The sequence below is a fragment of the Spermophilus citellus genome (assembly GCF_964194105.1).
Source record: "Spermophilus citellus genome assembly, chromosome: 1".
In the NCBI taxonomy this organism is placed as follows: Eukaryota; Metazoa; Chordata; class Mammalia; order Rodentia; family Sciuridae; genus Spermophilus; species Spermophilus citellus.
This window is the reverse complement of record NC_138182.1, coordinates 69364285-69377089: the sequence shown is the minus strand read 5'-3', so window position 1 is coordinate 69377089 and position 12805 is coordinate 69364285. Positions and strand designations below refer to the sequence as shown.

At 36.1% G+C, this 12805-nt stretch overlaps 1 protein-coding gene across 11 annotated transcripts in view; it reads right to left on the bottom strand.

Annotated features, from left to right (window-relative positions):
- LMO7 (LIM domain 7) overlaps window positions 1-12805 on the bottom strand; it is a 98735-nt gene that overhangs the window by 28591 nt on the left and 57339 nt on the right. For all 11 annotated transcript variants that reach the window (XM_081307051.1, XM_081307047.1, XM_081307048.1 and 8 more), the window contains 4 exons: window positions 12536-12653; window positions 10216-10358; window positions 8524-8947; window positions 6472-6777 (listed from right to left, as the gene is read on the bottom strand). In XM_081307051.1, the coding sequence (XP_081163177.1) occupies window positions 6472-6777; window positions 8524-8947; window positions 10216-10358; window positions 12536-12653 (991 nt within the window). The remainder of the gene's footprint in view (window positions 1-6471; window positions 6778-8523; window positions 8948-10215; window positions 10359-12535; window positions 12654-12805) is intronic.

The following is a 12805-nucleotide window of genomic DNA, read 5'->3' as shown; positions in this document are numbered from 1 at the left end:
TTATTATATCAAACCCAATTTCAAAACTGCTGGTAGCTCCTATTGCCTATTTGATAGACTTTAAATCCTGCATTTTAGATATAGACTCAGTTATGGTTTAATTTTCAGCAAAAATATACCACCTTTCCTCAAAATGATTTTATCTTTATGGACCAGAAGATATCTCAATTCCTACCAGTTCTAAAATTCTAAAAAATATCCAAAGTAAAAATAAGTCAACATTTGGTGTTTTAACAATATATAAGGCAGTTCTCATTTTATATTTTTCATAAGTATTTCATATACACACACACACACACACACACATTTAAATTTAGGATCAGAGGGCTGGTATTGTGACTCAGTGGTAGAGTACTTGCTTATTAGCACATGTGAGGTACTGGGTTCGATCCTCAGCACCACATTAAAAGGAAGGAAGAAAGGTAGGAAGACAGGCATTGTGTCCATCTACAATTAAAAATATATTTAATTAAAAATTTTAGGACCAACAAAGTAGTAGAATATAAAATTAACACCCATAAATCAAAGGCATTTCTGTATATCAGTGACAAATCCTCTGACAGGTAAATGAGGAAAACTACCCCATTTACATTAGCCTCAAAATAAATAAATAAAATACTTGAGAATCATCTCAACAAAAGAGGTGAAAGATCTATATAATAAAAATTACAGAACCCTAAAAAAAAGAAATCAAAGAAGACCACAGAAGATGGAAAAATCTACCTTGCTATTGAATAGGCAGAATTAATATTGTCAAAATGACCATACTACCAAAAGCACTATACAGATTTAATGCAATTCCAATCAAAATCCCAATGACATTCCTAATAGAAATAGAAAAAGCAGTCATAAAATTCATCTGGAAAAATAAGAGACTCATAATAGCCAAAGCAATCCTTAGCAAAAAGAGTGAAGCAGGTGGCATCACTATTCCAGACCTTACACTATACTATAGAGCAACAGTAACAAAAGCAGCATGGTATTGGCACCAAAGCAGACTGGTAGACCAATGGTACAGAATAGAAGACACAAAGACTATCCCACAAAAGTAAAATTATCTTGTACTAGACAAAGGTACCAAAAGCATCCACTGGAGAAAAGATAGCCTCCTCAACAAATGGTGCTGGGAAAACTGGAAATCCATATGCAACAAAATGAGACTAAACGCCTATCTCTCACCATACACAAAACTTAACTCAAATGGATCAAAGACCTAGGAATAAAGCCAGAGACCCTGCGTCTAATAGAAGAAAAAGTAGGCCCTGATCTCCATCATGTGGGACTAGGACCCAACTTCCTTAATAGGACTTCTTTGAAGTAAGAATTAAAATCAATAATCAATAAATGGGATGAACTCAAAACTAAAAAGTTTCTTCTCAGCAAAAGAAACAATCTGTAAGATGAACAGAGAGCCTACATCTTGGGAGCAAATCTTTACCCCTCACACATCAGACAGAGCACTAATCTCTAGGGTGTATAAAGAACTCAAAAAGCTAAGCATTCAAAAAAACAAATAACCTGATCAATAAATGGGCCAAGGATATGAACAGACACTTCTCAGAAGATAATATACAATCAATCAACAAATATATGAAAAAATTTTCATCATCACTAGCAATTAGAGAAATGCAAATCAAAACTACTCTAAGATTTCACCTCACTCCAGTCAGAATGGCAGCTATTATGAAGACAAACAACAATAAGTGTTGGCGAGGATGTGGGGGGGGGGAAGGTACACTCATACATTGCTGGTGGGACTGCAAATTGGTGCAGACAATATGGAAAGCAGTATGGAGATTCCTTGGAAAACTGGGAATGGAACCACCATTTGACCCAGCTATCCCTCTCCTCAGTCTATACCCAAAGGACTTAAAAACAGCATATTATAGTAACACAGCCACATCAATGTTTATAGCAGCACAATTCACAATAACTAAACTGTGAAACCAACCTAGATGCCCTTCAATAGATGAGTGGATAAAAAAAATGTGGCATACATATATACAATGGAATATTACTCAGCAATAAAAGAGAATAAAATCATGGCATTGCAAGTAAATGGATGGAGTTGGAGAAGATAATTCTAAGTGAAGTTAGCCAATCCCAAAAAACCAAATGCTGAATGTTTTCTTTGATATAAGGAGGCTGATTCATAGTGGATAGGGAGGGGGAGCATGGGAGGACAGAGGGGTGGGAGAGGAAGGGAGGGGACATAGGGTTAGCAATGATGGAATGTGACGAATATCATTATCCAAAGTACATGTATGAAGACACAAATTGGTGTGAATATACTTTGTATACAATCAGAGATATGAAAAATTGGGTTTGATATGTTAATAAGAATTATAATGCATTCTGATGTCATATATAAATAAACAAAAATTTTTTAATAAAAAATATAGGATCAGAGAAATTATATATGTGGCCTAAGCATTTTACCAGCCTCGGGCAAGTCACATAACTCAAATCTCAAGTACTTCACTAGCAAAACTAGGATAACACCACCTACTTTGAAGGTTATTAAAGGGATTAAATAAAATATTTAAAAGGTACCAAGGCACATAGTTGATGCCTAGTAATTATTTTCTTTTTCCACAGAAACAACATTAAATATGACATATGCACTGGCTAAACAGTTTTCAAACTAAAAGAAAACCCAACTAAAGAAAATCCTATTTAACTCTCACACACTTAGCTCTAAAGCCCAGCTGACTCATGCAGCATTCAACAACCATTTACAGTTGTAGCACAGTGCTAATAGGGAGAAAGACAGACTTACTTTCTACCCTACGGAACAGGGTCTCATGAAATGACAAGACAAGTAAAATGCTGGGTACAAAGCCATTGATAAGAAAAGCTCTGGCTACTTAAAACAGGCACTTACAGGCTTGAGATCAGGAAAGAGATGTGTATAAAGCTTGCTTCCTTCCATACCCACCATCCTACTTTAAGGTACTGTTTTTAAAATGTCTGGAGCAGAGGTTTTAGAAGGGCAGTGGTTTTTTGTTGGATATAAGATAAGAGAATTCTGAAAGGACAGAAAAGAAAAAGGAAACCTGTAAGCAGTTTTAGGGAAAAATTATGAAAGCCTTCTCTTTCCTTGGGTCATCCCCAGAAAGGCCCTGGCAGTCCAGATTGGCAAGGGAGATGGGGCAGGGGGCAGAAAGGGTGGGGGACAGAGGGGAAAAAACAAAAACCCCATCTCAGCAATGGAGAGGGAAAGGGAATTCCTGTGGGCAAACTGTAAATGAGGCCACATTATGGCATAAACCACCTTATAACAATAATTCTGTGATGGGTACCTAACAAGTCTCACCTGCAGAGTCTGCTTTCTTAAAATAATTTTCTATAACATCACAAAGCTTACATTCCTTAGACACTCCTTAATCTTTAAATTCCCACACTAAATAATCAATAAGTACACTAAATTACTATCTGGATCAAGTTCATACTTCAGCAGTAATCAAGGCCTTGAATGCAGTTCAAATTAATATTAATTGCCAATGATACACAAAGGCTATATGGAAGGCACAGAGAATTATCCCTGAAAAGGGAATACCTAAATATATGGAGCAAGGAAGAATCTAACAAATCAAACTTTCAGGACTGCACAGTTCAATTTCCAGCTAGGGAGATGTGACATCTTGATTCATGAAGGAAGCAGTCCTCCTAGGCTCTGAAGGAACAAAAGGACATAAAACAGCAGGGATAGGTGAGGCCAACATTTTCACATGGGGTAATAATAAAAACAAATAAAATGTGTCAAGAAAGTATATGATGTGCCCAAGAAAAATGTCATCTCTCCTTGTGTAACTCAATCACCCCCACTTCCCTATGACATAGCATGATGTCACCAATCTTGGATCAGACTCCCTGGGTTCAAATCCTAACTCTACCATTTGGTATCATGTATGGCCTTGGACAAGTAACACAACCATTGCATGCATCAAATTTCACAACTATAAAATTGGGGTAACAATGATGGTGCTGACATCATACAGTTTCTCTGGAGCACAGAAATAACTAAGTCTAGCCTGACATCAGGACAAATGAATCTGATCAACAGTCTTATATGAAATGTACAACCATCTGACTACTTCCAAAGCATATGCATTTGCAGAAAACAAACCTGAATTAGGGTAGTGGCAGCTGGGATAGACAGGAGATACACTGATCCCGACTGTAGAGAAAGACATGCAAGCACACTACCAGCAAAGTGCAAGATGGGAAAGAGAAAGAAGATCAGAAGAACACCCTTTCACCCATCTACCAAAATATCTATATATTCAGTCACATATTATTTTTGATTCTGCTGTTCTCTGAACACCTAGAGGTTCTGGAGTTTGAAGGAAAGTTTGGAAGAATGTTGTGCAAGGCCCTTTACATATTCCTCATCAGGCTTCCATATCCTCTAAGTTAGTAAACTCCATAGGCTACTTTTACATTAGGACAAAAATGAATACCCAAAGCATCATACATGGGTACATCACCAGATGAAATATACCAATGTTCAAGATTTCCAAGAGTTCCAAAGTTAAACATAGCCTAATTTTTCCTGATGGAATACTATTTCGAGTTTGGTGGCAAAAGAGCACAAATCCATTATTAATGAAATCTGAAACAATGTCACATGGATTTGGCCTCCTCTGAGCTGCAATAGCTTGGAACACACCCACACACCACATGTAGCTTCTTTTCTTTCATCCCTGGATGAGGCTTGTCAGCTGCCACCCTGAGGGAGGTCCCATCACCTTGCAAGCAACACATCAATCAGGCTGTTCTATTCAATTGTTGTTTGATAGGTGGAGGCAAACATACAAGTCCATAAAACAAAAGATACCTTGCCTCTGTTTTTATTATTCATCCACTGGTACCTTATGTCCCAACTATAATACAGGCCATTGTTCTTTTCCATTTGAAACCTATAATGCTAATTACATATTTCCAACTACTTAAAAATATAAGAAAATAATTTACAATTAATAATTTTGCAAGCTGAAGAAATTGCTTTTAGGCTTATGTTTGTAAATATGCATGGGAAAAATTGAAAGAAAAAAACCCTAAATGTTAACAGTGATTATTTCTTAATGACGGAATTATGAGATTTTTTTTTAAAGAAAGAGAGAGAGAGAGAGAGAATATGAATCTTTTTTGTAGATGGACACAACATAATGCCTTTATTTTTATGTGGTGCTGAGAATCGAACCCGGGTCCCGCCCATCCTAGGCAAGCGCTCTACAGCTGAGCCATAATTCCAGCCCCGAGAGAGATTTTTTTTTTAAACATTTATTTTTTAGTTGTAGTTGGACACAATACCTTTATTTCACTTATTTATTTTTGTATGTGGTACTGAGGATCGAACCCAAGGTCTTGCATGAGCAAGGCAAGCGCTCTACCCAGCCCCTGAGAGATTTTTATTCTTTATTCTTCATACACTTCCAATTTTTCTTAGGCATATAGTACCTTATAATCAGAAAATTTAAAAAGGAAAATTTATTTTAAGTTTTTAAAGCTTTTCTATACAAATAAAAATCTAACAATACTTACTTACCCCAAGTCATACACTTGGTCTTTCATTCAGCTAGATAAGAGAGTTCCAGACCAAGCCAAAGAACCACAAAGTTCCTCCATGCTAAAGGGTTCTTACAACTAACAAGTTGCTTAATGAGATTTTTTTTCTAAAAGAGAAAAGCTTTCTATTTGATTGCAAATACTTTTAGTACGTTTCACTAAAAAGAGCATTTATTACATAATTCTCTTAAAAGTTAACCATAAGGGTTTTTTAACATTTTTTAATTGTCAATGGACCTTTATTTTACTTATTTATATGCAATGTTGAGAATCAAACCCAGTGACTCACACATGCTAGACAAGTGCTCTGCCACTGAGCCATACCCTCAGCCCCTCCATCAGGATTTTAAATAGGAAAAACAACAAATTTTCATCTGATGGCATATTTTGTTTGGACTCCGAATGTTAAGGATCACAATCATTATACTGTAACTAAGCCTCAATATTCCATTAAGAGATAATGCACAACCCAAACTTCTGCACATTCTAAAGTAGAAATTAATATTAAAAGTCAGTAGGAGGTTAAGATAAAAGAGGAAAAAACTGCTATGTTCCTAGAGGCTAGCATATATCATGCGCACAGATTTCTCCTTCTGGCCAGTTAGCTTCCCTGGGAAGAGGCTAAGCTTACCCACATGTATATCATATCTGTATCTAAAACCTTCCAAGTGATTCTTGCTGAAATGTGAACTTGAGAGAAAATACCAGACAAACCCCAAGGAGATTGGTCCATTAGGTTTTCACACAAAAAGATCATCACAAGGGTTAGTTGGAAGAGTCACAAATAAACATAATATCATTTTGTATGTTACCAGCTAGACTCAACAGTCAGTAATATGGCTTCCAGAAATAAATCCTTAGGTGCCTGAGCTGCAATGATAACAGCCTTCCCAAACTCACCTGGGACCTGGAGACCTCTCTTTGTGGTGAATTTCTTCCTTCTCCCGACTCAGACACTGAGTTTGGGCCGGACATTGAAGACAATGTAGCTTTAGAAGTGGCAGTATGGTCTTGGGAGAAAGATGAGAAGGTCGGTGTAGGAGAGGGCAACCTCACCACACCTTCTCCTGCAGCTGCCTCGCTCTTGCTGGATGAGCTTGAGACTAACTGGCTATTGTCAGGCTTCTGGGCAGGTGTGTTGAATGAAATATTTTGGATTCTCTTACTACCTTCCACATCTCCATTATACTTCCAGCCATCATCCATCTAAATAGGAAACACTGTTTTAAACTTGATATTCTGTTAGCTTTATTTTCTGCTTAAAAAACATTTACATGTTAAACCTACAAAAGTAAAATATACCTCACACAGCAAAGCATTGCTAAAAGCTTGGCATTCTTTCACACCAACAGATACATACTTTTATAAAGAAGAATTATTGTTATAATATAGGATTTCATACAAATTTCTGAAACTTGCTCTGCTTATTTACATTACTCAAGGCCAACAGAGAAAACTCTAAACTGGTACCCCTAGAACCCTAAATTAATTCTTTAAATTGTTGAAAATCTCATAGTGTAGATGGCAATAATTCAAAACTTTAAAATTGTTCAAGGTTTTTTGTCACTTCTAAAAAATATCACAACAAAATCCCATAGGTCTTTATAGTGGGAACTCCCCCACACAATTTTGCTAGATTAATTATAATGAACAAAATTTGCATCTACATATATATCATATATATATATGCATATATCATATATTTTATATGAACATATATATAATTTCTAAAATTTAGGAATGTACTCAAAACCTGTTAGAATGCCTATTTCTCTGCATCTTAACCAGCACTAGACATTTTCAGCCTTCTAAATCTTTGTCAGTCTGATGGGTGGAAGTTTATACGTCTCACTCTTGCTCCAATGAGACCAAATATGCTTCTATGTGCTTTATGTTATCAGCCATTTAAATTTCCTTGCCCTTATATTTGCCATGTTTTCTATATCAATTTTTCTATTATTTATCTTCCCCTTACCAAAGTATGAAAAAATTTTATACTTTAGAGATACTGACCCTTCATCTATAATAGTTTTCTTGACTCCATCAATCATCTTAACCATGATAATGACGTCCATCATATCAATTTATTTTTTTTAGTTGTTAATGGATTTATTTTGTTTATTTATATGCAGTGCTGAGAATCAAACCCAGTGCTTCAACATGCTAGGCAAGCACCCTACCAATGAGCCACAATCCCAGCCCTCAATTTAATTTTTATGTTGTCAATATGCCTATACTTTCCTTAATATAATGATCACAGGTTTCCTGGCAGGTTCACCTCACCTCAAATACTCCAATTGTTTTAAGTTATTTTTTTTTCTCTTCTCTAATTTAAGACTGTACATTGGCAGAACTAATAGGACTTTGCATATTAATGTTAAGACTGCATTGCTTCCTTTCACATAATTCAGATAAACATGCTGGATGTGTGATAATTCATTATGAGAAAAAATGCCGCAATATTGTTTATCCTTCAAAATCCTAACAGAAATATGTATCTTGGAATAAACTATTTTAATAATTTTATTCAAACATATCAAGTTCTAATGTGAGAAATTAGGATAAAATAGCAATCTGTATATAAACTCCTAAAATACTTAGGTTAAACTCCAGAAAATTGCTGATTTATAGGTTGAAAAGAGGTAGCTACTGGCAATTTCATATTGTTCAACCTCATACTTTACAAAAGCAGTATCTGACTTTTTTTTTGCAGTGTGATGGGTTGAACACAGAGTACCATGTACACTAGGCAAGTATTCTACTATTGTGCTACAACCTCAGCACAAGAAAATGTATTTGAAAAAAAATAGTAGTTGAAAAGAATAAATGCACTGCTTTAGCATTTCTCTTATTTGATTATTTAAAATGTATCCTCTCTACTTTCACTGAATTTAAAGTTCCCCAACTTTTTGCTCTTCAGAATAGACTAAATACACTAAGAGACATTTTTACCGTGAAGGATCTAGGGAGTGATGAGATTCCCCTTGACTGTGTGCCAAAAGGTCTCGGTGTGACCACAGATGTTAACCTGGCTGTATCAGTTTTCTGGTAACTTCTAGGGAGAGAAGATGAAACTCGAGTTGACTCTATTTGCATACTCAGGGAACGCTGAGAAGACAAAGAGGCTGGGTGTTCTGCAGAGCTTGTAGAAGGAAACTGAACTTCAGATGCTACACTGTCCTGTCTTTCCATAAAAGTTATAGGCTCTTCTTTAGGAGTCTCAGGAGGATGTGTTGTTCCCTCCTCTTCCACTCTCTCGCTCTGGTAACTGGCTTCGGACTGAGTCAGCGTAGCAGGTAGCTCTTCATCACTCAAAACATCGTCGGAGGAATACATCCTCCTAGATGTAATTGTAGACTTTTGATTTCGAGATTCCCTTCACAGAGAGAAACACACCATCACAACAAGGTTAGGCATTTGACACCAGTAGTGGAGGGGCTGTAATTAAAATTTAAGACATCTAGGACTAAAAACACCACTGACACTTAACAAAATAATCAACATAACACTATCAGAGTGTGGTGATGTATAATTTTTTAATGCCCCAACTAACAAAGGTTATAAGAAGTTCATTTTTTTATTATTAAACAGGCTATTACTTTTTCATAAAGATATTACTTTTGGGGGAGATCATAGTTTAACAAGGAAATTTTAACAAGGGGCTATTCATAAAATTTTATCCAAAAGCTATAGGTTTACAAATTTGAAACATTATATATAAATAAATGACTGACAATCAATTTGAACCCTCCAAATCTGTGAATTCCTTGACAGCATTGTGAACTATTTGCTATATAAAATTTATAACACATTAGTAAAAGAGGACAAAGCACAAGCTTTAATGAAGATCCAGTCATTGTTTCATGCAGCTTGATAGAAATTCCATGGATAACAATAACAGACTAAAAGTAACTATTCATTTTTAAAGCATTGATGAAACACGCTCATCTAACATTTAGTAAGGCTAATTGTGTTGCATTTAAGGAAAGGAAATTGTTAATCGTTGGCTGTTCAGACACAAAGGAGCTTTGTTTAATTTCACCTGGCAGCATATTTCCTCTTTGACATTATTCTTAAAGCATATTTGCCTTCTCCAGAGCCTATAAATATCCTAAGATTTCACACAGTAACTGCTTTACAGGAGAGCTTAAATTTGACCTTTACCCTGCTATGTTGCAATGCAAAGAATAAATAAACCCATACATTAATGCTTATATAAGACTTCCTTTAAGATAAAATTTATATTCTATCACTAAAACAGAAAAAAAGAACTTTGTTGTATTTTATACAATTCAGTTAAAAGTGAGAGCTGATTTTATTTGCCCATTCCATTCCTAAGTTCACTTTAAAAGGGCAAAAAGTAGTATATTTTCTGCACCAAATACAGCCAATAGCTTCACTTTGTGTGTGAATGTGCAATGTGAAAAAAAGAAATACTGTCCACCTATATTGAGTACTCATTCCTTTTGCTAATTCAAATCATTTTTTTAGCATTTTTTTAACTACAGAGCAAAATCCTAGATGTTTCATTCCATACATGATTAAGTTTAAAATGGTTAAACACATACCACACCACACTTACACAAAACCTCCATTTCTAACACCAGCATCTCCAACCATGACCTGTCTATTCGGCCCTGTTACCTGTCCTGCAGCATTTCCTTAAACGTCTTGGAGCTTCTCTCAGACTTCTCAAGTGCTTGCTTTTCAATTTCTTCCCTCTCTTCTTTTTTCTTCTGTAGATCTGAAGTGTAACTTTTCCGACGATCTTTCCATCTTGCAAGGTCCTGACAGAAAATCACATCAGCCGGGTCATACCTGAGTTCCTACACACCCTTTTCAGCAGTGAGAGTGCGCCAGAGGATCCTGTTACATCACCAAAGCCATTCACTCCCATTTGTGCCAAGGTGCCCCAATTTTGCTTTTTATAGCCGGTGTTTCTTTATCTCATGCATCTCTCTGAAAAAACTGACCTAATAAGATAGTTCCCATTTTTGTTTTCTCAGAAAGTGTCACCTCATTGCCCAGTTCAGAGAGAATGCTAAATGCGTGTAATTAGGTGTCAAATTAGGCAGATCAGGAACTGTTACAAATTCATTTTTGTCTTACTCCAAAAACCTAGCTGTTATGTGAAAGGATATGTTTTCTAGTACAATGGAAACAATGTGTTAACTGCACCAGGTAAGTGCAGGTGCAGAATAGTCTCCTTTAACTAACAGGAGCTCCATCCCTATAAACACATATGAATAAGATGTAGTTCCCCTCAAGAAACTCAGCCTGGAAGGGAGAGAAACACAAGTGAATAAAGTCCAGTAATAAGTGTGACAAGATTGCATGGGAGAGTGGGGGTCTTATATAAAGAGGGTTTAATTTTACTTCCATATGGGGAGAATTTGCAAAGTCTTCAAATTTGCTTCACTGGCCAGGGGAGACTCATATATAGGATGTCAAAGAGCGTACACTTCAAATGGGTCAAGGGAATATGGAAGATCAGGTAGCCACAAGCCAATAGCTGTTTCCCATATCCCTAGAAATGTTAAGCTTAACCGAGCTAGCAATATCAGGACAGACAACCTAATCCTGGTTCCCCCTAGCATTTCCCTAATAGCCTAGGCTAGTTCTGACACTTAGGGGTTTAAAACATTTTGAAAAGTACAAACTTTTCTATGTCTCCAAACAGAGAAATCCCATGCTAAGGATTGCAAGAGGCATTCCAGTCCAAACAGAAGTGCATCCAAGGTCTCAGACAAAGCCAAACCTCACCCCTAAGGCATGCAAAGTTTGATTTATACCCTGTGGGGGGTAGACAGGACTATCCTGCTTCTAAAACAGCCTGAAATCAATATGAATTATTCCCATAAAGAACAAAAGGAGTGTGCATTTAGTCCTAGACAATAAGAGGCATGAATTTTCATCTGACTTAATGGATAAAAACCCCTCAATACTTTTTTCTTTTCTTTTTTTTTTTTTTAAAGAGAGAGTGAGAGAGAGGAGAGAGAGAATTTTTAATATTTATTTTTTTAGTTCTCGGCGGACACAACATCTTTGTTGGTATGTGGTGCTGAGGATGGAACCCGGGCCGCACGCATGCCAGGCGAGCGCGCTACCGCTTGAGCCACATCCCCAGCCCCCAATACTTTTTATTTTCATACCAAAATATTCACCATGCATTTTGGCAAAGTGAAAAGAATTACTGTTTCTTGACAATTAAATTAAGTTCCCAATAAAAGAGGCATTGGAATTTGAAACTGAAGTCAAGACAGGCTTCATCATCATTACAAATATTTTAATTCCTTTAAAAATTAAGATTTACTATATCTGGCCCTTTTGTTCATGCTACTATTCAACTCTCTTACCATAAAGTTGTCCTCAAACTATGTATAACTTATTTGTTTTTGTTCTTATTATTCTTTCCATTTATAACAATTACTCCATTCAAAAAATTTTAAAATTATACTTTATTCTTTAGGATCAAAACTAAAACATCTCATTTTGATTCATACTAGATAATGCCTTCTTCAGCCAAAATATTACTCTTGGTTAATTTTTTCCCCAATCTCCTTAATAAATTTTAATAACCCTTTCATCTCTCCCTACTAATGCTAAGAGCTATGTTAGACCAATCCCAATCTTGAGCAGGGTCTTTTCCTATCAAAAGCATAATTAACAGTTTTACCCCAACTCAACCACAAAAGCCAGAAAATAAGCCCACTCTGCTGCAAGGAAGCAGCTTTGTATTTTTTGAAAACTCACAGAGAATATTAAGAACTAAATATTCTCTTACTTTTACCAGTGGTCTTTAGAAGATATGCAATAGTCACAGGTAAAACAGGCTCAAAACTCATTGGTGCAACTTTCTCCAGAACTGAATGCTATAAATAGCAAGAAAAACTCTCAAATATATTGACTCTCTTTCAAGAAAAGCAAATGCATGTTCTCCATTTCCCAATTTAATAATACTCACATCCTGCCATTTCTGATCTTGTTCTTTTAATTGTGATTTTATTTTCTGCATCTCCTCATAACGCAATTGACGCAAGTTCTGAACATCCTCTGCGCTGACGTCACTCATGGACTTACTCCTAGAACAAAAACACCCACAGTCACAAAGGTTTGCATGTCTGGTCTTAAGGTCAAAATGAAGGCTGGGCTTATATTTGGAAATTCCACCTAAATTTCTTCTGTACCACCTAGACACTTTCGGCGATAGTATCACCGAAATAGCTCTGGAAAG